At 41.3% G+C, this 26,133-nt stretch overlaps 1 protein-coding gene across 5 annotated transcripts in view; it reads left to right on the top strand.

The window, feature by feature from the left end:
• The window catches only part of cux2b (cut-like homeobox 2b), a 302,961-nt gene that overhangs the window by 171,028 nt on the left and 105,800 nt on the right, over positions 1–26,133 (top strand). For all 5 annotated transcript variants that reach the window (XM_048556467.2, XM_048556469.2, XM_048556468.2 and 2 more), the window contains one exon: positions 3,963–4,041. In XM_048556467.2, the coding sequence (XP_048412424.1) occupies positions 3,963–4,041 (79 nt within the window). The remainder of the gene's footprint in view (positions 1–3,962; positions 4,042–26,133) is intronic.

Raw genomic sequence — 26,133 nt, 5'->3', positions numbered from 1 at the left:
AAGGCACAAGTCAGGAGTGTGGTGGAGGTCTCTCCAGTTGCCTGGATGAGTGCAGTTCCTGTAACACTCAAGAGGTTCAACACCAATCTGTTACAAAGCAGCCACGTGATTGACTTCCATCTGACAGCTTCAACACTCACTTCCTCTACCAGTGACACACAGTGCCAAAAGTGAGTACTATCTACAAGAAACATTGCAGTAAATCATCCAAACTCATTTGACAACATCTTCCAAACCCACAGTTTTTATCATTTAGAATGACAGGGGCAGCAGATACAGGAACACACAGCTACCTCCAAGTTCACCTCAAAGCCACTCACTGTCCTGACACGGACTATATAACCATTCCTTCGCTGTTCCTGGGCCGAAATCCTGGAGCTCCCCTCTTAGCAGCATTATTGATGTTCCTATACCCACATGCCAGCAGGAGTTCACAAAGGCAGCTCACCACCACCTTCTGAAAGGCACTTAGAAATGGGTGCAAATGCTGGCTTATCTGACAATGCCCACGTCCCATGAATTAATTTTTTAAAAATCGGCTCTCTGTGTATTGGCGTCCACATTTTCACCTCTATTTGGATAACTTGTCTTTGCAGCTTCTGTATGTTGGTGTCATGTATGGTTATATCCTTACAAACCATTGTGACTATCCCCATTTCATCGCCCCCTCAGTGTGAGATAGTAGAAGCCCTTTCATAAGCAACATAATTCTCCAAGCTCATAACTGCCCCAGTCAGCAAATCCATCTTCCGGTGTGGTGTTATTCTACTGTCCTGGCAAGCTTGATTCCTGTTTGCTGTCACAATGCTCTAGTGAAGGCAAAGGCCAGCCAAGGTTCTTGGCTGTTGTTCAGTGTTCCCCTAACCCCACCTCATTGGGAAATGCCCATGTGTGGTTACAAGTGAACTCTTCAATGGCGTTATTTGCGTGGTCACTGGTGTTTCTTCACCAAAGGCCTCTAAACAAAAAGCTGCTCCTGAGGCTCAATTACCACCTTCCCTGCTGGTATTTTTAGTCTGGCACCAATGGGAGGGTCTTGTGATGAGCAGCAACAGTAGTGTCGGTAATTCAATAAGAAACTGATGAGTTCGTGTTTCATAAACAAGGAAGTTAAAAGCACTTAATATTCCTCATTTAGTTTTAAGTTTCATGTAATAATCCAATATATGACTATGTTAAGCTAAAAGTGATAAACAGACTTTTAAAGATATTATTTAAATATGGAGATTTCAATAAGTGAGGAATTATTTAGTTAACTTTCCAAGGCCAGAATAATTGTTTAGCAGTAATTATGAAATTAGTGCATTTAAAAAAAACCAGGCACACTTCATTTAAAAAAATGTGACTTTTAAGGCTTTTGCAGTGAGTCTAAGTTTTTTAGAATGAATATTCTTGCTGGTTCATGATTGAAATTGAGTTAGTAGACTGTGGGAATCCCCGCAGTGCACCCATTAGAGAAACATAGATGAACTGATAACAATTTTTGAATTTTCATGTTATTCCATGTCCAACTTCTCACATTCCCGTCAGCTTCAGTAGAAAAATGATGGCGAATGCTAACAGTTTCACCATCAGTGCCACAGCAAAAAAAAAACTAGGCTTTTATATTTTCTCGCACTTTGCACCATTCTGAAAGTGAATAGGGCAGGATATCCACGGCTTTTCAAAAATGCTGCCAGCAAATATTACCCCCAGCCCTTTACTTTTTTGAAAGTGCTTGGTGCCTCCTTGCCTGGGAATTTGCAGCATCACACGCTGCTGTACAATGCTTTGATAGATTAATGAGTTCTGTCATCAAGTCATCTATTCTTCAAGACACCTTTCATTTCACAGGATTTTTGGCTGTCTGATGTTCTAATGTGATATTGTTCCAAAACCTCAAATCGAAATGTGAGACCACAGTTATCATATTCCTAACGATACAACCCATTTAAATAATTGCTTGTTACATTGTTCTTGGTTATAATTTGGCCATCAGTTATGCGTAGCTTGGTACAATGGGAAGCTAGAAGTGGACAGATCTTTTGAGGGTTGGAAGGAAAGCTGCCAGAATTTTTGTTTTTGACTTGGTGACCACTCAGCTTTGCTGTCTATTGGTCCAGTGTTTGCTCAGTACGTCGACTGAATTCAAGTTGCCAATAGGTTATCCAAAGCCATGTGAGTAACTGTGGAGGATATGTTGAAAATTTTATGTGGAATATATGATTGTTATGTATCTGAATTGGCCGTTAGTGAGTCAGAGATGTTTAATGACCAGCTTTTAGAACTTGAAATGATAAGCAGGCACAGGCATTGAGAGAGATCCTGGAGCCTGTGATAGCCTGTAATACTCCCTCAATGTTGTGGAGTTCAGTTAAGTACTCATTCGTTCAATAATTGTGTGTTACATTGATTTATGTGCTGTATAGTGTTCATTATTTTGGCACACAAACGGAAGTTTTTTTAGAATTTCACTCTGGGATACAGTCAATAAAATGGTGGTCTGTTGGTGACGTTAACTATTGTAGAGAGAGTGACAGTTAACCCTTGACTGTTATACTGACAACTCTCATTATTGAACTTTGTCTCACCCTTACAAAGTTGCTTTTTAAGTTAGTTTTTGTTTATTCTTAATATTATTGCCAAATGGTAGAATGCCATAAATTGCATAAAGCAATCATATTGCTATGTATACCAATGGATCACTTAATGCTGCATGGCTTGTGGTTTACTCACAGCCATTGACAGGCTGTGGTAATAATCTGGCTTCAGTGTTACCAGAGATCCAACCTTCTGCACTCATTGATTTAGTGTTTTGGCGCCATATAACATAATGATGTTTAACTAAAATGTGGGGTTTATCGGCTGTGGCTCAAGATCAAATTCGTTTTCCCAATATTGTAGTGCTTAACTAAATTGACTTTAGAAACATTGAATAAATGTTAAGGGGATGGCAGGTGTAGGGGGTCTGATGGTGGAGAAAGCTGCCAGGGATGGAAATCTGCAATGGAAAATGCTGGACATAGATAGCAATCTGTCGGTATCTGTGAAAAGAAAGGTTAATGTTCTGGCTACGTTATTTTTGTCAGAACGGTTGATGAAAGGTTATAGCTGATATGTTAATCTGTCTTTTCTCTTTCACAGTTGTCGATTGTGACCTGCTATCTTTTTGCAGCAAATTCTATTAAACCTGCCTTTGACTTTGAGATCAATGTCCAGCAAAATCAAGTGTCAACATTTTTAGTCTGGGCATTTGTAAATTGTAAATTTGAAACAGAGGGTTTTGTGTATGTTTTCAAGCTGCTGGTTTTGGCCATCACATTTTGGAGAAACATCCCAGAAAGAAAGAATAGGTGACCAGAAAACTAGAGACCGTGGGTTCAGAACCACTATTAAGAGGGCCCCAGTCGATTAATCAGAACCCCGAGTTACACAGTTTGCCTGTGCTGATGTTTTATTGAACTACCACAGAGCACAATCTGCTGACGAATGCTTGTTGCTAATCTTTCTGGGATGCCCATCGACACTATTTAAGAAGAATTGTTCCAATTTTTCTTGATACATTTTCTCTGTTCTATTAACAGAGTAACTTGCATCGATTTTGTTTTTCGATTGCTGAAGTTTTCCCCTGTGAATAATCCAGTTCAGTTGGGCTGTGAAAAAATTCGAGTGGGTCAGGCTGAGAGTGTGGGGGGTATATTCCACTGCATTATAAAATGTAGGTGATCGTCAATGCCTTTATCAGTTTCGTAGCCTCATTAACTTAATGGGACCCTGCAGTTTGAGTTGATGTTATATAGTTTGTCTGGATTTGGGGCACTAGCTGTTCATGTTCCGATCAGGATGTTATTGGGAATCAGTCTGTTGTCTACACTTCTATTTGCTTATGAGTGTAGGTCCTGGGACTGCCCTTAATGGGCCTGTCACTGATGATCTAATGTAAATCAGCCTAATGATTGAGGATATAATTGTTCTTTTTCCAGGTGGTAGCACTTAGTAAAAGAAGCAAGGAGGCCGAGGCTGCCTTTCTTAATGTTTACAAGCAATTAATAGAAGCACCAGGTAAGAAGACATTTAGATATTGATCTATCTGTAATAATAGCTCATCTTACATAGCAGAATGACTGTGCAGAGCAATTTTTATGCATTATTCAGTGTTCAAGTCAGAATGTTAATCTCATAGAATTGAAGTATATTATTGTCTCCTGCTTTGTGCAATTTGCTGTTGTGTTTTTTGATGCATTACAAATTGATATTCGTTTCATATTATGACGGATGCATATTGAGGCTTATAAAAACATAGATGTGAGGAAACATAAAACAGAGCCCAAAGGGAGTGTAGCTCTTAGTCATTAGTGTCACAAGGTAGTAAATGTCTAATAAATTAGCAGCAATGATTCAGTTTATCCCAGACTGGAGTGTTGTTTGAGGAGACATACAAAATTATCCGGAATTTAAAATGGTGTAAAGAATCTTCAGCCATACATGTGATGAAAGAGAAATGGCTTTGATCTACCCCTGGTATTGTTTAGAGTTAGTTCTGGAATTTCAGAATTTATACTGCAAGCATACTCATTTAATGCTCTTTTTAAATTAAAATTTCAAGGTGTTAATACCCTTCAATGAATCTCCTCTCACATCAAGGACATGCAGCTTGTTAGCAACTGCAGCTGGTACTAAAATAATCCTCCCACGAACAAGCTAAGTGTGTACATCTTGAATAATGTGGGGGAGGAGCAGGGAGTCATCGGCGATGAGTTCAAGGTCCTCACACTGTGTGACATCATGAGGACTCGATGTCACTTCACAGTCTCATAACTCCCTCGTGGACAGTCATTCCTCTTTAAGACAATGCAGAGGCAGCTTTTTGACAAGTCGTAATGCTCCTGTGTTTTTAACAGCATTCATTTTGTCACCTTGAAAGGCCTGACTTTTTTTAAGCTAAGGCTGATATCAAAACAAATTCTGAGGGAATGCAAAGAAGGTTCTAAATTTAGCAAATATATGATCAGTGTGTCTGCACATCTGTAATTAAAGTATTAAACCTCGAATTCTTTTAAAATCGTTCATAAAGCTGTGAATAAAGTAAAAATACAACAAATGTGCAAATACCATAATGTCAGAATTGTGGAGTTAACTGCTGGCTGTAAATTACTGCGTGTTTGTGACTGCTGATTTCTGCATTATAAATATGCTGTGAATCATTTACTTTATTTTTATTTTTATGCCTGTCTTTCCATTTGCTGGTTCTCTAGCATTAGTGGATGTCAAAACTGAATTCTGTCCCTGACAAAGTTTTTAGAAGAGCATTTTAAATTGACAAGTGTCTGCTCAAAGATCTGAAGTTACAAACAACCCCTCCACATGGAGAAATAAAACTCAATGGAGGAAGGGGCATGCAAAACCAACAGTGTGAACCCTACTAGCAGTAATGAGATGAATCAATGTTGTATCTTAAGGAGTGTCAGCTGTTGCCTAATTGGTAGCACTCTCATCTCTGAATCAAAAAATTGTGGCTTTGAGAGACTCTACCACAAAAATCAAGGCTGAAGCTCCGGTGTACAACTGAGGGAGTACTGCATTGCAAGACATGCTGACTTCTGGTGAGATGTTAAACAAAGGCCCTGTATGTACTCTAAGGAATGAAGTTCAGGCCACTGCCTCTATTTGGAAGGAGAGCAAAAGAGTTTCAACATCTATCCCACAGCCAGCGCCACAGAATCCGATTACCTGGTCATTACTGAACTTGGGAGCGTGCTGTGCTCATATCGGTTGTCACTTTTTATGCATTATGATGATGACTTCATTTCAAAATACCTGATTGGGTATAAGTCACTGTAAGGGGAGATGAAAGCTGCTAGATCAGTACAAATATTTCCATACTTCTGATGGATCTGGAGCTTTGCAATCCCTCGCTCTACCTACCCCTTTTTACTCCTTCTAAAATAACCTGTGGATTTAAGGGTTTCTGGTCAGAGCATAGAAGTGCAATATCATTCCCCAGTAATTATATTCACCAACAATTTACAGAGGCAGTATTTAAAAATGTTCTTTACATTTTATCAGATGAGGGCATAGCTGGCTAGGCAGTATTTTTTGCCCAGAGGGCAGTTACAAGTCAAACACATTGCTGTGGGTCTGGTGTCACATATTAGGCCAGACCAGGTAAGGATGGCAGTTTCCTTCCCTAAAGGACATTAGTGAACAAGATAGGTTTTCCCAACAATCGATAATGGGTTCACGGTCATCATTAGACTCTTAATCCCAGATATTTGTTGAATTCAAAACCACCGTCTGCTGTGGCAGGATTTGAACGCGGGATGTTGTCTGGGTCTCTAGATCAACAGTCCAGCAATAACACCACTAGGCCATCATCTCCCTGACCTGATTTGAGGGTTTCTATTCAGAGCATAAAAATACAATATCATCCCCCAGTAATTATGCGCACAAATTATTTTCACCAACGATTTACAGAGACAGTATTTAAAAATTGACACTTATGGTTTATTTTAGCCATTATTATTATTGGTACAAATTATGACCTTGCCTTTAATATTGAGTTGGATACAATAGTTCTCATACGCAGACTAAGGTTCTTGCTGTTTATGATGTATCTCTACTCCCCATAAACTAACACAGTGACATTAGACTAGGATCTCTCTGTCACTGGAACTTAATGTTCATATCTTGCTCCTGTCCACTCCTTTTGAAAGCAGCCAAATAAAGTATTTGATAAGATGAGGTCAAATGCAAATCATCACAACAACTGAGGATTCAAAACAACAATTATGATCAACTTATTGAATTCTATCAGTATATCCTTTCTTTGCATAATACTATATATAAAAAATGCACCATGTTTCGCCACATTAGTTGCTTGTCTGGCTTGACTTTAACAAAACAACTTTTTACAATCAATCCTCTCCATATTCATTTTAATATTCTTGGCCTTGTTATGAATATCTAGAGTTTTCTTACGTAAAGAGATAACACGGTGTAGAACTGAATGAACACGGCAGGCCAAGCAGCATCACAGGAGCAGGAAAGCTGACGTTTCAGGCTGAGACCCTTCTTCAGAAATGGGGAGGGGAAGGGCGTTCTGAAATAAATAGGGAGAGAGGGGAAGGTGGATAAAAGAACAAAGAAAATTACAGCACAGGAACTGGCCCTTCAGCCCTCCAAGCCTGCGGCAATCCAGATCCTCTATCTAAACCTGTTGCCTATTTTCCAAGGATCTGTACCCCTCTGCTCCCTGCCCATTCATGTATCTGTCTAGATACATCTTAAATGACGCTATCGTGCCCGCCTCTACCACCTTTGCTGGCAACGCGTTCCAGGCACCCACCACCCTCTGCATAAAGATGGATCAAGGAGAAGACAGGTGGAGAGAAGACAGACAGGTCAAAGAGGCGGGAATGGAACCAGTAAAGGTGAGTGTAGGTGTGGAGCTAGGGAGGAAATAGGTCAGTCCAAAGAGGACGGACAGGTCAAGGGGGTGGGCTGAGGCTAGTAGGTAAGAGATGGGGTTGGGGCTTGAGGTAGGAGGAGGGGATAGGTGGTTGGAAGGACAGGTTAGGGAGGCGGGGACAAGCGGGGCTGGTTTAGGGATGTGGTTGGGGGAGGGGAGATTTTGAAGCTTGTGAAATCCACATTAATACCATTGGGCTGCAGGGTTCCCAAGCGGAATATGAGTTGCTGTTCCTGCAAACTTCGGGTAGCATCGTTGTGGCACTGCAGGAGGCCCAGGATGGACATGTTGTCTGAGGAATGGGAGGTGCAGTTGTTTATTGTGAACCAAGTGTAGGTGTTCTGCAAAGTGGTCCCCAAGCCTCCGCTTGGTTTCCCTGATGTAGAAGAGGTCACAATGGGAACAGCGAATGCAGTATACCACATTAGCAGATGTGCAGGTGAACATCTGCTTGATGTGCAGGGTCTTCTTGGGCCTGGGAAGGGGGTGAGGGAGAACGTGTGGGGGCAAGTGTAGCACTTCCTGCGGTTGCAGGGGAAAGTGCCGGATGTGGTGGGGTTGGGGGGGTAGTGTGGATCAGACAAGGGAATCACGGAGAGAGTGATCTGAAAGCAGATAAGGGTGGGGAGGGAAAAATCTCTTTGGTGGTGGGGTTGGATTGCAGATGGTGGAAGTGTTGGAGGATGATGAGTTGGATCCGGAGGTTGGTGGGGTGCTACGTGAGGATGTTTCTGTTTTGATTGTTATTGCGGGGAGGAGATGTGAGGAATGAATCGCGGGAAATGCAGGAGACACGGTCGAGAGCATTCTCGACCACAGATGGGGAAGTTTCGGTCCTTGAAAAACGAGAACATCTGAGATGTTCGGGAGTGGAATGCATCATCCTGGGAGCAGATGTGGCAGGGGCGAAGGAATTAGGAATAGGGGATGGCATTTTTGCAGAAAGGTGGGTGGGAGGAGGTGTATTCTAGGTAGCTGTGGAAGTCGGTGGGCTTGAAATGGATATTGGTTTCCAGAGATGGAAACAGAGAGGTCCAGGAAGGAGAGAGAGGTATCAGAGATGGTCCAGGTGAACTTGAGGTTGGCGTGTAAAAACAGGTTAACTGCAATTGAGAAACATCTTATTGTGGATTTCTCTTGCCACCAGGCTGCAAGTGAGAACAGGATCATGTGACAGTACACTGTTTCCTGTGGTGATGTATATTATTTTATTAGCATATCCCATAGTCAGACTTAATGCTACACTCACACTCACATTCTTAGCCTCGTTCTCACTTGTCTTCCATTTATAAAGAATAGTGTCTGTTTTTAATTCCTATTTCATCTCTGTCCATGGATAACAAGAGGGAGAACAACCTCAGCGAACATTCAGGGCCAGAGACATCCCAGCAAAAAAGTGTCACTCACTTATTAACTATTAAGACAGCTTAGCTAACTTTTAAATGTCTTTGGTCTCCGGAGAAATGACTTCAGTTGCTTTCTGTCCTCATCTAAACCATTTTATTTGTCCTTCCCTTTGTATATGAATGTGCTTTTCTTCAACAAGCTCAATGTTGAGATGTGAATCCCACTGTGCAAGAATGGCCAAAAAAATCCCAAAGAGCAATAAAATAACATTTTCTTAATTTTGGTGATTACATTTACAGCAAAAGGCATGGGTAGTATTTATAGCCGAGCATTTAATGTCTGGTTTGACTAGTTTATAATAATCCCATAAAATGGAAATTAAGCCCAGCTGCAGTCAATTACAGCAATGAATAAATCTGCATCTTGGACTCTGTATTACTGAGGTGAAGGATCACTGAGTTCTGTTAGGTACATTTTGTGCAGTAATCATGTTGATGCTATTTTTATGAAACAACAGCATCTTGTTTGCAGTCTTTGTTTTAGGTCAGCTTTGTATATTACAAGTCGTAACGGTGGAAGATTCGCAATAATGAGGTTGTCTGCAAGGCAGATTTGTTAGAAAAATATTGCAGTAAAATTATGTGTGGTTAAGAAAAAATAACTGGGCTGGATTTGATTGTAAAACTTTATCTGAATGCCTTTTTTTAATGATTAAGTTCTAAGCTAATGAAAATACAGGAACGGGAATTGAAGCGGTTAATATATTTCCTTGTGCTGCTCTTACACTCACTTTGTCTCTTTCCTCCTCTTTCAGTCTTCCTTTCTGTGTTTACTCATCCCTTCCTCAATCACTTTTGTTTTGCATATATCTTCCTCTTTGTATCTTTGGTTTTCAGTGTTTATGTTTCTCCCTCATCTGAGTTTTCCTTGCTATTTGTCTTCCTTTCTCTTTTTCTTGACCCACTTTCTATGTTGTGCTTCTGTCTGAAAATGTCCCACCTCTCTCTTGGATGTGTCAACTGTGACTCAGTTGGTATCACTTTCACTTCTGAATCACAAGGGTTCTGGATTCAGGTCCTCCTCCAGGGCTGATACACCAGTGTAACATTGGGGGTGAGCTCCACTATCAGAGGTGATAATTTTCCAACGGGACTTTAAACCAAGGCTCCATCTCTTTACTCTGATGGATATAAAAGACCCTGTGGCACTAGTTTTTGAAAGAGCAAGGGCATATTCCTGGCCTCCTGACCAACATATAATTCTTACTCAGCGTCACACGCAAAAACACAGGTTCTCTAGTCATTATCACATTGCTGTTCGTGGGACCTTGCTGTGCACAGATTGGCTGCCATGTTTCCTACATCAAAATTGGACCTAAACTTCAAAAGTATTTAATCTGCTGTAAAATGATTAGAGATGTCTCCTGGTCATGAAAAGTAGCATTTAGATGTGAGCCTTTTCTTTATATTCCACCCTTCTCTTATTATTTGCTTTCTTTCTGGAACTGGGGAGGAGCACGTCTTGTCTCGGGGGAGAGACTGGGCCATTTCAGATGAAATAGTTTCCACTCAGATTTTTGTGGATCTTTGGACTTCTTTCTTCCAGAGGACTGTGCATACAACTTTTAAATTTATTCAAGATTAAGATGAAAACAATTTCCGACTTGATGGGAATAAAGAGACATGAGAATCAAACAGGAAAGTGGAGTTGAGATTGGGGGATTAGTTATGGTTTTATTAAATGGCAGAGCAAACTTGAATGGTCTATTCCTGTTCCTATTCCATATTTGCTTATATTCTTTGTTGTTTGCATACTCATTCTCTGTATTATCAGTACCCCTGGGGGATTAAGGGCTATGCTGTCCTGAACTTTCCTCCCGTGTGAAAATCAGTGATTCTATCTGATTGCCTTGTCATTACATCCTAACTATATAAAAATCCAGACTTGTGTTTTAGTCTGCTGCTCCGAGTTATTCTTTCCCAGAACCTCAGGACTATTGAACTCCCAACCTTCCAGGAATTCTCCTTTTCACTTTCTAAAGCCCCTTCACCTTTTTTGCCAACTATATCTGATGGCCCACATGTACACAGCTTGGGTTGAACTGCATAGAGAGTTAGGTCAGTATTAGGGTTAGGGAAAAACAAATGAAGAATAAATCTGAGATTTGAAGTGGTGAAACACCTCAGTTTTGGCCACTGGGAGAGGGGAAAAAATATTCCTCCTTCCCTATGCCCCACTCCTCCAACACGCACACTATTAATTGTGCCTGTGTTTCCAGTCTTGCTGCTTCCTTCCTGTGGAAGACGTTGACCTTTCTCTTAAGTTTGCCAACGAAAATCAAAAAACTAAAATTGAAGCAGTGTCTTGGGAAATTACAGCTGAGAATTTTCGAGTTAACTCTTTTTATTGTGGGAAATCAAGTAAAGCCAAAAGGACTAAACAAGCTACAAGTCCACATGAATTCCAGCAGTATAATTAATTTGTACCCTGAAATTGCATTTGTACAATCTGGGTGAGTTGACCTTCATTATCAGATAGAGTTGCTGTGTTATTAAGTGACCCAGCAGTGCACTTTCATGATATAGTTTTAAGTAATTGGACAGTCTCAAATCTTTGTCATGCTCAGCAGGTTCTCTGTCCAAAAATCTTGTCATTTCAACTCTGTCCAGCCATTGGTCGGTTTTTGTCCCCAGTCACAGCAATTGTACTTTTGCAGGTTTGTTTGCTCTTTTGTCTATTTACAGTGATAGTACCTTCAGACTATTTGAGAGAGTTCCTGACACAAAAGGAAGCATTATTTAATGCAAAGTTCCACTATCATTTTCTTTCTGTTTGTCCCTTTCTAATCCATATGTTCCCGGTGTTTATCAAAGGTCACACCTTTCCCGGAGATCAGCCAAGCTGTTTTGCTGTAACAAGTTATCGTTTAAATGAAGCCAACATACCTTACTTGCCAAGCTTTGTGCTTTGTGCGGGATCCGTCTGGCTGTCAGATAATATTCCAGGATGAGAATTTACCCATTTCCTTCGCACCTTGTTTTGTACCTTTACACAAATGCAAAACTGCCACATACCTTCTTCTAAATGTGGATCTAACACCTTTTAACTTATAATCTATTTTATTATTTGCTCAATATAAATGGCTGCTGGTGGGGCCTTTTCTAAACTGTGTGGAAACAAAGATAATTAATTTCTCTTTCTTGATTGGTGGAAAAGTAGCAATAAATCCTTTTGTCATTAAAATGAAGTCTGGACGTTCAAAGCGCTCAGATTGACTTCATACGCTCCAAATGCAAACAATTTTTAGTACTGTAGAAGGTATAGTGTACTTATCTGTCTGGATCTAAAAAGACTCCTTGTTGGTTCATCTTGGATTATGAACTGTTGACAAACTAAATAATCATGTTTCAATATCCTAAATAAGCCAGTAAAAATCAGGGTTGTTTCGTCATTTCAGCATCTCATTCATTAGGTGTATTTTTGAATCTCCTACAAGCCTGGCAGTATGCTGAAGGAGCTGTGAACCAAGCCATTGACATGTAGATTCTCCTAGAGAATGCAGGCCCACTCTCTTGAGTGAACGAATGTAACCCATGAGCAAGTATTCAGATTTATGAACCCATCATCCCAATTGCACACCTGGATATTACTGGGTTTTTGCAGTGAGCTCACACAGTTCATTACTGTTTCAGACTCCAGATCAGGCAGGCCTGTACCTTTATGACAGTCATATGACATCACAACACGGGACTTCCAGGAAGAAAGTACCTGTTTTGCCTTCAGTCATCTCTCAGTATAATGGAGTCAGTGCTGTGTCTTCAGTCAGTCAGTCGGTTGTGTGCATGAAATGTACAGTAATACCAGTTAGCACGCAACCTGTCCAAATTCAGAGTTGAAGTTCTCAGCTATATCCAAGGCTAAAGTCTACCCCCTGGACTGAAGCATAGTGACTACTCCTCCTCTCTCTTTTCCCTATAAAAGTAAACAAACCTGAGAAGTTGCTGACCGGACAGTCACCATCTAAAAAGGCACCTTTTGTATAAGGTACAGAAAATGAACTACAAAGCTCGAGAATAAAATATAGAAAGCAAAAATAAAACACTTCTATACCAAAAAAAGCCTTATCTGTGTTCAGACATTGGTTGAATCAGCCATTTTCCTTTTTGGAAATTACACGAGAATAAGGAAATATGTATGATGTCATTGCAATTTTGACACAGGTGCCATTTTCGGCCCAAGCTGCAATTTTTAATAAAGCAGCAGTATTTACTAACAGATATTGTTATAATGCTAAAGGCAGACCTTCAGCCCATGTTGTCTCTACTGGTTCTGCACAAAAGCATTGTGATTTAGTGCCGTTCTCCTACCTGTTCCCATACCCCTGCACATTAATCCTATTTAAATAATCACCTTGAATGCCTATATTGAACCTGCCTCCACCATACTTCCAGATATTGCAGACCCAAATAGTTCGCCATGGCAAGCTACTTTTTTTCTAATAATGTATCGTGTCTTTTGTAAATCACTTTAAAGCTGCCCTCTCACTCTTTTATGAACTGGAACAGTTTCTTCCTGTCTATTCCAGCCAGACCTTGCATTATTTTGATTACTTCAGTCAAATGTTATTCATAGACGTTTACAGCATGGAAACAGGCTCATCGTCCCAACTCATCCATGCTGCCCAGTTTTCACAACTAAACTAGTTGCATTTGCCTGTGTTTGGTCCATATCCCTTCATACCTATCCCATCTGTATACCTGACCAAATGTTTCTTGAATGATAACATTGTGCTCGCCTCTACCATTACCTCTGGCAGCCCGTTCCAGACTCTCACCACCACTCTGTGAAAAAATTGCCCCCCTTTTGTATCTTTCCCCTCTCACCTCAAACATATGTCCTGTTGCTTTGGACTCCTCTAACATGGGGGAAAGCTGTTGGCCACCTACCTTATCCGTGCATCTCAATATTTTATAGATCTCTCTTGATAAGCTCCTCCTTTGCTCAAGGGAATAAAGTCCCAGCCTCTCTTTTTAATTCAAATCTTCCAGTCCAGGTAGCATCCTAGTCAATCTTTTCTGCACTCTTTCTGGTTTAATAGTATCCTTTCTCTAATAGGGTGAACAGAACAGCTCGCAGTACTCCAAATGTGACCGTACCAATGTCTTGTACAGCTGCCACAAGACGTCTCAACTCCTCAACTCACTGCTCCGACTAATGAATGCAAGTATGCCAAAAGCTGCCTTCACCACCCTGTCTACCTGTGACTCCACTTTCAAGGAGCTATGAACCGGTATCCCTAGATCTCATTGTTCTATATCACTCACCAGGAACATATCATTGACTGGTTTGACTTCCCTTCTTCACTGGCCACTGTACCACCAAGCTTGGTGTCACCTACAAGCGTGCTCACCATATCTCTTCAATGCAAACAGTGCCAACTTCTCCAATCTATCCTGAAAACTGAGATTTTTCATCCCTGGAACTAAACCACTTCTGCACTGCCTCCATTGCATTCACATCCATCCTATAGTGTAGTACCCAGAACTGTACATCATATTCCAGCTGAGGCTTCTTGTATTCTATGTCACTATTCTGCTGCACACCTTACTAACTGCTCTCCACTTGCTCTGTTACCTTGAATGGCTTAGCCATACTCAGGCCTTTGTGTTTACAAGTACCCTTTAAAATAGGTCATTTTATTTCATCACTCCATGTCCTTTCCACCAAAATGAATCTCCCACACTTCACCTCGCTGAACTTCATCTGTGTTCTATCTGTCTACTCCATCAACTTTTCATTGCCCTTTTGAAGTTTTGCACTATCCTTCTCACAGTTTACTATGCTTCTAAGTTGCTGTAGTATGCAGACTTTGAAATTGTCCCTTGTATTCCAAGATCCACATCATCATCATGCATTTGGGAAAGTTACGGCCCCAATACCATCCCCTGGGGAACTCCAATACAAAGTTTGTTTCCAGCCTGAAAAAGATCAGAAGACATGCTAAACTATCATACACCTTAAGATAAAGATCAGTTACAAGGGTATCTCAATTTCTTAACATTTTATCCCCATGTTATGAATTTTGTGACCAAGGTATCTCATCTTTGAGATCTTCTCTAAAAAAAATTCATCATACGTAGGCCAGGATGATCTCCAGAAATTTTTCTCAATCCCTCAGTAATGCTCCGTTATCCAGTAAGAGCATGTGCTTCACCATTATGATTCCACCAAGCTCACTACTTTGGAAGTAGATGCATCTCCAGAAAGGAAACACAGCTTGTTAACTACAGGATGACAAGCCTATCATGTTTGGTTCTAAAGTCTTAACAGCAGCTGAGGCTAACTACCTCATACTGAAAGAGTGATTGTTGTTGTAGTTTTCAGGATACGCTGGTTTCACACATACTGTTTGGCAAGTACTTCATTGTTCATACCGATCATAAACCATAAACTGTCTCTCACAAGTACATCTCCACAACGACAACATCCACTTGCAAAGTTCCAGGGGCATGCTTTAGAAGTTTTATACAAACCAGGCTCCCAAATGACCATCTCCGATGCTCTTAGCCAGTCTCCACCAAGAACAAATACTTTCCTGTCGACCTACAAGTGGATATTATTGAATCTGAATCAGCAGATAGTCTTAACATTGATCTCATACAGTTTTGTCACAGCTAAGGAGAGCAAATCCAGCCATTTACAACAAATGTTAGGCCGTTCATGAAGATCAGAAGATCATGTGGTCAAAATGCACCCAGCAGGTTCATGAACTAGTCTGTTGTTCTGAACTAGGACTTTGCAAGAATGCAATCTTCAAAGTTCTTATTCCATAATCTCTTGAAAATACCTGTCAGGCCATACACACGGAGATCATGTAGACACAGGGGAACACCAAAGAGTTGGCATTTGAATCCTGTATATTGGTCAGACATTAACTAACCAAGTGGTGTGAAACATGTTCCATCCAGTTCAACAGTCGAAAGAACTTCTACATGTGATTCCTCCTGACCTGTGGTATTTGTTTGTGACTGATACTTTCAGTGTTGAAACGATTACATTCTGCTGATTGTTTTACCAAGCTCCTTTCTGTGTGACAAATCAAAGAGAATCAGTCGTGCAACAGTTGTTGACAGTCACATTCAGTGTGACTCGAGTTCCTCAACAAATTATGTCTGATAACAATCACAAGAAAATAGGGCACCCTTCCAAGATGTGCAGGAACTGGGATGTTTAACTTGTTGCTTATCCTGACCACACTCAGTTGAATGATCTCATTGAATGTCCTGCAGCAATGTGGCCAAACCCATTGTTTGCAATTAAGGGGACATAAGACTTCCTTGACCCAGTCTGTCAGTAAGGAGCATCTTGATCACAATCCTGTATTGCCAGATTTGTCATCCTTGAGTCCACCTGACCCCAAAGAAGCCATGGTGTTTAATGGTAACAGAAGTAGGTGACAGAGAATTAGTCAGCTTATTTTTTATATTGACTGGGAGTCGATGGGAAACAGAGATTGTTGTAATATGAAATGTGTTGCTATTTACTTATCACCCACTTCCATTGCTACTGAATATCAATTTCATCCCTTTTTGGCAAATCAAAAAATTCACGAGTTTGAATTTCAGCTTTTAACACATTGGTAGTTCTTGTTCTTGCCAATATACAAATACATCTCTGGTGCTACATAGAAAGATATGCTATTTTAAGAAAAGGAGCATGACGTTACATAAGCACTAGGGTCGTATAGCACAGAATCAGACCTTTCCATGCCACCCAGGCATCCCAAATTAAACTAGTCTGACTTGCCTACTTTTGACCCATAACCCTCTTAACCCTTCCTATTCAGAAACCTGTCCAAATGTCTTTCAAATGTTGTAACTGTGCCTGCGACTGTACCACTTCCTCTGGCAGTTCGTTCCATAAATGCATCACCCTTTGTGTGAAATAGTTGCCCTTCAGGTCCCTTTTAAATCTTTCCCCTCAAATTAAACGTATGCCTTCTAGTTTTGAAATCAGCATTGAGCTTTGCATCGCCTCTCTTTTCCAAAACTATTTGCTTTTTCGGTAAACATGGAATAACTCACAGTTCTCCTTGCCTTGACTCTTCCCAAGAAATAGCATGATCAATCTCTTGTTAACCAGCCCAGTAACATCCAAACCATTCAATTTTCTAATTCTCATGATCCACAAAAATATACGTGCCTCTAATATCCTTTATCTCCTTCACTGTCTAGGAGCAGGAGTAGGTCATTCAGCCCCTTGAGCATGCTCCACCTTTCAATATGATCATGGCTGATTTCATCTCAGCCTCAATTCCATTTTCCTGCCCAGTTTCCAAAATCCTTCAACTTAGTACTAATTAAAAATCTTTCCATCTATTCTTTAAATTTACTGTGTCCCAACATTTACTACACTCTGGGGTAGTAAATTCCACATATGTATGACCCTTTGAGAGAAAGAATTCCTCATCATTTCTGTTTTAAGTTGCACCCCCTTTCCTAAAATTATGACCTCATTCTAGATTGTGTAATATTGTGATGTTCAAGTATAACTGTGTCTTGATTTCAGGTCACAAGTCTGAATTGCAGTGTCTTACAGAGGTTTGTTAAAAATGGCAGTGTTTATTTGCACTGCAATTAAATTGGACTAAGTTTCTGTTTGGTCTGTTGGAGGATGAGGCACACCTAACAATTTGTCTGCATTTCCTGATTTGATTCTGCCAGCTCTGGAGTAACTCAGCCTCTCTGCATTGTAGAATTGGATTCAGTCATTTCTCACGCAGGCCCCAGAGCCCACAGTACTGACTGCGCTGCTTCCAGAGGATAGCAAGCAATATATTGCTAAATGGCAGGGAGCTCATTCCCAGGTCTGACTTTGGACTAGCATTCACACTGCTGAGTTCAGGAATGGTGTGACAAGAGGATCAGCCGTTCTGGATCTCACAGGACCATACCATAATTGAGGAGGTCTCCCATGTCTTGGGTAGTTGCTGCCGGATGGCCTTTTTCCAAAGTTATTGAAAAATAATAAGCATCCTGATAATGTGGATCTCGCACATGCTCAGTATGCACCTGACACCTCCTGCTCCCATGCCCCTTTTCCCCATTGACTGCCATTGCCTCACCAGTATCTCTGCCTCCCACTCCTGTATTGTGCTAAGCTGCCTCTTTTCTGTTGTACTCTGAAAGTCAGTCATTTGTTGAGAGTTAGGATACATGGCACAATTTCAGATGAGCTCAAGTTCATTGTGGAAAGATAAGATACTGACCAGGGGAAGATTTAAGTCAAACATAGAAAGCAGCACATGAATAGATAGAGGAATCAAGGGTTATGGGGATAAGGTAGGAACAGGATACTGATTGTAGACGATCAGCCATGATCATAATGAATGGTGGTGCTGGCTCAAAGGGCTTATTGGCCTACTCCTGCACCTATTGTCTAAAAAAAAGTGATGCATTTTGGAATGAATGCAGAACAACCTCTACTTTGTTTAAGAAAAGCCCCTGTCTCCTTAGTCCCTGCATATAATTGTAATCTTTCCCCCTTAGTACCATTCTGGTAAATCTCCTCTGCACCCTTTCTAAGGCCTTCACATCCTTCCTCAGTGTGGCACTCAGACTTGGTTTGTCCAGTTGTTAGCCTAGCTTCCCTGCTTTTGTATTGTTTGTGCTTTTATTAAAAATGAGCACCTTATAAGCACCTGTGAAGCACTAAAGAGGGTGACACCTTCATCTTGAAGAATCCTGTCTAAACTTTTAACTGCTTTCTGTGTTTGTCCTGCCAGACTTGTTTCCTCACATCAATGTTCTTTCCCATTCCTACACCCTTTCACAGATTGAACCATTTTGCTTATATTGTCTGTGCTCATTTTGCCAAATTGTCTTCTATTTTCTGCTATCTCCATCCCAGACTGGCCTTCACATCCCTCTCACTTCCCTGACTTCCTGGCTTTTAGCATCCTGTCCTTAGCAGAATCGTGAAATCTACTTTCTCCAGGCTGGCAGGAAGCCTGGTTCAGGCCCATAGGCTCCAGCTAGGCCCGTGTAGAGTTGCATATGAGGCAGGGCTGTACAGGGCAGAAGGACACCTGAGACACCATGCAGAGTAACCCCTCAGATAGCTGCTCTTTGTTCTTGTGTAGGGTCCTTGTGTTATTCCAAGTTTGGGACAAGTCAGCACATGTGTCTGGAAATCTGCTGCCTGGGATTAGTTGGAAACTGCTTTCTGTTACATTTCTTTTGTCTGACAGAGTTCACTCATGTAACAAGCAAACTACAATTATTATTTTTTAAGATTCACATGGATGTTATTTGATTGCTCACGGTTACTGATTAAGTCAAATTCTGTTTTTATTACATGGCATAATGAGATTTTTATCTGTGCATTGGGGATTAAATTCCAAGTCTGTTCATTTTTCTCTAAAAGCTGTCACAGAGGCCTTGATTATTATTCATAAATGCACAGTCTTTATTTAAATATTTCCCCCTTCTTTAATTCCAGACATTTTAAGAGCTTAGGATGTGCAGCTCGAAAGAATGTTTAATATCCTGGATATATAATTAGCTACCTGGTGTTTAGCTGTATATCGTTTGGTTCAGGGATGGGGTACAGATGGAGTCAGCACCTTTTTAGCAAATTTGGAGAATAATGCTGAGCTTGGGTCGCACTGGGACACGTTCCTGGGATTCTGCAACACAGCAGTGAGTAATTCTGATGTTTAGCAGAAGGATGGGGGTGAAACGTTGTTTGAACAAATTCCTTTGCTGGGAAGGCTTTGTCAAAGCCAGAATCTGAGGTGAATGGGAGTTAAATAAGGCCCTGTCATGAGCCTTGCTCCAGCCCTACTCCAGCACTGAGACCTATTAAAGGATGCTGACTGAGATTTCCCATTTGGTCTGTCTGGTCTATCAGATGGTGCTTAGCCACTTGGAGGCAAGAGTGGCCACAGAACCAGACCCCCACCTTTCACATTGATGGACCCTTCTGAGGAACGATCACTGGACCCGAAATGTTAACTTTGATCTCTCTCCACGGATGCTGCCAGACCTGCTGAGCTTTTCCAGCAATTTCTGTTTTGTTTCACCTTGATGGCCTGGCTTCAAAAGTAACTTTTTTGGTGTGAAACACTAAAGAGGACGGCACCTTCATCTTGAAAAATCCTGTCTAAACTTGCCCTGTACTGCAGACTACATACTGCTACTTTGAAGCTGAGCGGACACTGATGGGACGCCCTGTAGTTTTGTGAGGCCTCCTGCTGCCCTTTATGGGGCAGTGCAGTTGTTTCCAGGCCAGAGAAGGGGGGAGTCCCTGTGAAAGTCACAGTGAGTGACTGTTCTCCCCTAGATGGCAGATTCACATCCTCAATCTGCTTCCCAAGAGTTCACCAGCACTGGGAGAGGTCAGGGCCAAGCAGGACTTTGTGCACATAATTTAAATTGTTTGACGTTTCTTCAGGGTTGAGAGCTTTAGGCAAAGAGGAGTGTCAACATAAGAGAAAGATTGCACAGTACTAGGTGACAGATGAACGGCGTCTAACATGGATTTGAATAGGGCATGATGAGTGTGGATTGCATCCACCAGGTTAACAAGATTAGGTAAAAACGCTGTAGATGTTTCTATCATTTCTCTCCATCTCAATAGGATTGGTTTTAGGGACCTTGGATGCACTGCTGTCTCAAGCCAGGGTCCATGCACATTTCATTGTGTCTGCCCTGCAGCTTTATTCCTTCCCTGGTGAAAGGACGTGACATTTGAAACAGTGCCTAATGGGACGGATGGATTGGTGGCATATGTTACTGCAGCATCCCATTGGGCTTCCAGCAGCATTACATCGCTGCCCCCTGCCAGTGGGACTCCAGTGCATCCGTGTGCATCCTGCCAGTGGGACTCCAAAACTGCATCCCTGTGCACCCTGCCAGTAGGACTCCAGTGCATCTCTGTGCACCCTGCCAGTAGGACTCCAGTGCACCCCCGTGCACCTTGCCAGTGGGACTCCAGCACTGCATCCCTGTGCACCCTGCCAGTGGGATGCCACTGCTTACCTGAATTTTGCCCTGGGCGAACAGGAAAGCTGCACAGTAAACCCTCTGTCTCTCTTTCTGTCTCTGGGTGGTGTTACAGGGAACAATAACATATGTGACACAAAACAGAGTTGATTTGGCATAAGTAAATGTTCTCATCTGTGAGTTGCAGTGAGGAAAGCAGTGCTGTAGCAGGGCCCTGACAGATGGCAGTGCCTCAAGCTCCAGAAACTTTCCAGAACTCCTGAAGAGGTTTCTCATCTGAAAATGATGAAATCCCATTTCAGTCAAACGTTTACGAGATTCTTTCAAGTCCTGTTTCAGCTAATGTTCCCTACATTTAAAATTGCATCAACCACGAGTGTTGCTAAATGGACTATTAAACATTTATAAAAGGAGGTTATTAACTAAAATCAGCAATTAAGTATTCACGTAAAGATCGCTTTAAAATAATTCATGGCAGCACTTGTAATTATTTTCTCTGAATGAGAAGCTCACCCCCCCGACCTCCCCATAGGCATTTGGCCTCCACCCACAGAGATCACAGCAAAAGCCTTCAATGTGTGAACTGTACTAGGTTTACAAGAAGAGATGTTAGTTCCGATGCCCTGTTGTGCAGTGCGGTGATGCCATGATTGACAGACTAGGGTGTGAGCAGCTGAAAAATAAGCTGAAAGTATGTGGAGGGTAATCGCAGGCCATCAGACCTTTACTGCCTGCAATACAACATAGGCAGGTGAATTTTTTTTAAACTCTGCATTTTGTTTATTCCCTTTGATTTTATCCTTATAATTGCTTGGTGAAAATGCAAAAATCACTGGTGTTGAATTTGACTGCATAGGTTTTGTTTAAGGCTTAATTGTGTTGTAGCAAATTGTAACAATGGTGCATGTTAAGCAAGAGTTAATTTTCCCATCACAGCCTAATTATAGTTACCAAGTTGCTCCATTATACGCATGCAGCAATAAATATTTAGTGATATGAACAATTAGGTCAATCTACAACTGGTCCCACTTTAAATGCTCGAGTTATTTAAAATTTATGAGGAGAAGAATTGTTCGGTCCTGAGTAGCTGTCAGGATATTGGAATAAGTTGATCACCCACTGAATATTCTAAGTCCACGTCCGATATTTATGTTTGACATTGAGAGTGGGTTATCTGTTCTTCAATCCCACTCATGGTTTGAAAAGACCTAACACATTTCTCACGGCCTTTCTCAAGGGATTGTTAAACTGACTTTGAGTTGAAGTGACAGGTTCATCATCTGCGAGCAGGAGAAGTCACACCCTGGCAGTTACTCCAGTGTCAGGGCAGAGGATAGTGCAGAGGGAATGTCATCTCACTGTGACAGCTGGTGGAGTTTTGATTCAAAAAGTAAATCTGGAATATAAAGACATTGATTGTTATGAAATCCCATTTGGTTCACTCATGCTGTTTAGGGAATTAAACTTGCCATTTTTACTTAGTTTAGCCTCAAGAGTCAGCATTGGAGTGCTGCTGTGTTGCATTAGAGTTTTAACTGGGAGTTTGCAGAAATGAAGATCGTGTCAGGTGATCAGTCTCTCCTTTTCTGTCATTGGTGAACACTTTTGCTCTTTCACATTAAAGTAAAGTCTTAGAGAATTTGGGTCATAAGGGGACAGGGTGGCCTTAAGGACAAGGTACCGGAGGCCAAACATTGTGCAAATCTGGCAAGTAGTAGGGAAATTTTCAAAGGACCCAGCCCAATGTTACCAGAGGCAGGATCCAAAAGTGACACTGGGCAAGTGGAAGCTGCTGATAGGGTGAGTACACGTGGCGAGTATTTGTACTACTGTTCTTGTTTATAGTTTGTAAAGTCTTTATTTTGTGGTTTATAGTTGTAAGAGCTATATTCTGATTTAATAAGGTCAAAGGAAGATAAGCCCTAAAGTAATTGATATTATTTGATTTGAAGAGCCTCTTTAAAGGCTTAGTCCAGAAAGATAATTCATGACGGGGGAGCTGAAAGCCATGGTTTTTACTCCTTCTGCTCTGTGAAAAGCCCACAGCCCAGGACCGGCATATCTCCAGAAGTGTCTCCTGTAGCCTAGGTTTCAGAGCTGGAGCAGCTGCTGGGGACACTGTAGCTCATTTGTAAAGCTGAGAGAGTTGTGGAATGAGAAATGGTCACACCATGCACAGTAAGGGAGTGGGTGACCAGCAGGCAGAATTAGAGGACGAGGCAGACAGTGCAGAATAGTAAAGTGAAAAAAAACTGCAGAAAGCTGCAGCACAAAGGGACTTGTGTATGAAACACAGAAAGTTAGCACACAGATGCAGCAGGTAATCAGGAAGGCTAATGGAATGGTGGCTCCTTATTTCAAGGGGTTTGGAGTATAAGAGTAGTGAAGTCTTAGTGCAGCTGTACAATCTGCAGTGCTGTGAGCTCTTTTTGTCCCCTTATTTAAGAAAAGACACATTATTGGATACAGTTTAGAGAAGGTTCACTCAGATGATCCCTGGTAAGGAGGGATTGTTTTATGTGCTAAAGCTAAACAAGTTGGGTCTTTGCTCACTGGAGTTTAAAAGAATGAGAAGTGAACTTACTGAAACATTTAGGATTCTTCAGAGGCTTGACTGGGTAAATACCAAGAGGATGTTTCCCCTCATGGGACAATCTAGGACCAGAGGGCATTGTCTCAGATTAAAGGGGCACTAATTTGAAGCTGAGATAAGGAGAAATTTCTCAGAGGCTTGTGAATCTTTGGAACTCCTGCCAATAAGAGCTGTGGGAGTAGAGTCGTTGTGTGTATTTAAGGCAGAAATAGATACTTTCTTGATCAGTTGGGGGAATGAAGGGTTACAGGGAACGGGCAAGAAAGTGGGTGCGAGGAATTTTGGATCAGCCTTGACCCTACAGAAGGCAGAGCAGATTTGAGGGGTGAAACAGCCTGCTCCTGTTCCCATTTCTTATGGCCTTATGTGACACCATACCAACAAGTATATTTTTCCATGTTGGCCTTTGAAATAGTCTACTAGTTCAAGGGCAACTAGGGATGGGCAAAAGATGTCACCAAGACTCATATCTCATGAAAGAATAAAGATGGAATGTTCCAGATGGCTCAACAGCTATGTTTGAACTTGCCCTCCTCCACAGACCAAGCCACTGAAATGAATGTTGACATTGATGTGCCAGTGAAGATCACTCACAGTCAGTAGAAAGTAGGAGTGCAACTAAAACATTCTCATTTGTCTGTATTGCTGTCATACTGCTTAATGCCTTAATATATCTAGCTTTGTTTCATGATATTTTATAAATGATTCTCAATCGTATTATATGAATTGTACAGTTGGCAGCAAGAATAGGTTTTCTGCCCCTCATGTTTGTTGTGCTGTTCAACAAAAGGGTGGTTGATCAGATTGTAACCACAATCCACATTTTCACCTGCCCCTTATAATCTTTCAACCCCTTGAATGACTGACTAAAATCTGTCTACATCTGTTTAAAATTTTCAAGGACTCTGTTTCCATCACCTTTTCAGGGAGAATTCCAAAGACTCTGGATCCTCTGGAGGAGAAAAATTGCCTAGACACTGTTTTAAATGGGTGACCCCTAATTTTCAAATAGTGACCTCATTCTGGATACTCCCATAAGAAAAACATGCTCTCAATATTTATCTTGTCAAGGCTCTTCAGGATTGAAATGTACTTTCAACCAAGTTCCTTCTTACTACAAAACCTCAGCAAATGTGAGCCTAGCCTGCCCTACCTATCCTCATATGACAGAACACCCATTCCAAGTATTAGTCAATAAACCATCTCTGAACTGTCTCCAACAAATTTGCTGAATTCCTTAAATAAGGTGTTCAGTAACATGCATAATACTCCAATTATGGTCCCAACAGTGCCCTGTATAATTGAATAATTACATTCCTACTTTTACAGACACTTTCTAACCAACTGGTCAGACATTGTTACCACCCAACTCTGGAGCTGGTGGGATCTGTACCTGGGTCTCCTCACCCAAAGGCAGGGCCACAAAATCCCTCTCCAACTTTTATGTTCAACTCACTTTGTGCTAAATGATAACATTCTATGAGTTTTCTTATATACTTGCTGTATCTACATACTTTCCTTCTGTGACTCATACAGAAAGACATTCAGATCCTTTGACATCTCAGAGCTCTGCAATCCTTCACTATAAACCTTAGATAATACATCTTCTTTATCCTCCTGCCAAAATGGACAGCTTCACAGCGTTGCCCAGCCTTTTGTTTAATTTGAGGGACGTGTCCATCACTGGCTCGGCCAACATTTATTGCTTATCCCTAATTGTCCAGAGGTGAGGGTCTGGAGTCGAATGGAGGCCAGACTAGGCATGGCTGGCAGGTTTCATTCCCTGAAGAATGAACAGAGGATTTATGAACCAGTTAGGTTTGTACAGCCATCAGAAGTGGTTACATGACTTTTTTTATGCCTGATTTTTGCTTTATTTTCCTAATTGTTGAATTCATTCTGGGATTTGAACCATTGATCCTAGACAATAGGCTGGGACTCTAGATTACTAGTCCAGTGATATTACCACCACACTACCACCTTCCCATGTCCTCAGTTGCCAATATTGTTTTGGAATCTCCTTGTGTTCTCTTAACATCTTTTCTACTTTGTGTCATTATTGTTCCCTCCCAGTTTTGACTGAAATTGGAGTGACGAGTTTGTATTGAGATATGACAAAATTTATTTCATATCTTATGTTTCATACTTCCTGTATTAGAATATATTAAATGAATAACAGTGCAGCAGTTAATTTGATTTTAATTCACTGTATCATTAAGGCAGCGAGGAACGTCTGATGCTGTAAACATACTGATGCCAATAAGGAGCACATTGGGTTGTAGATCCATTGGAAACTTCAAAACAGAAATCGCATTGCTGTTTGAAGTTCCTGGTAGCCCCTTGATGACCAGGCTGTACAGTGGGCTTCAGGCTGGCAAATAAAACTGGATCACAATATCCACAGGGTTTAAGTGAAAACTTCAAACTTTAATCTAATCGCAGCACTGAACAGACCCATAAGTGATGGAAAAGAGCTTTAGGGCTCTTGTGGCAGGTGGTGTCCCTATCTCTTAGTTAGGGGACCAGGTTTAAATCCCACCTGCTCCATCCAAGTGTTGGAGATCTGAACAGATTGATTAAAATGTCTATAAAAGGACCTTTTATAAGGACAGCTCTGAGGCTAGCTCTGCTGCCTCACAGCACCGTGGCCATGGGTTCGATTCCAGCCACGGGCAACTGTCTGTGTGGAGTTTGCACATTCCCCCCTGTGTCTGCATGAGTCTCCTCTGGGTGCTCCACTT

Source organism: Stegostoma tigrinum, chromosome 26, assembly GCF_030684315.1.
Source record: "Stegostoma tigrinum isolate sSteTig4 chromosome 26, sSteTig4.hap1, whole genome shotgun sequence".
NCBI classification, from domain to species: domain Eukaryota; kingdom Metazoa; phylum Chordata; class Chondrichthyes; order Orectolobiformes; family Stegostomatidae; genus Stegostoma; species Stegostoma tigrinum.
Note: the sequence above shows the minus strand (reverse complement) of the source record. Positions and strands in the feature narration are given on the sequence as shown.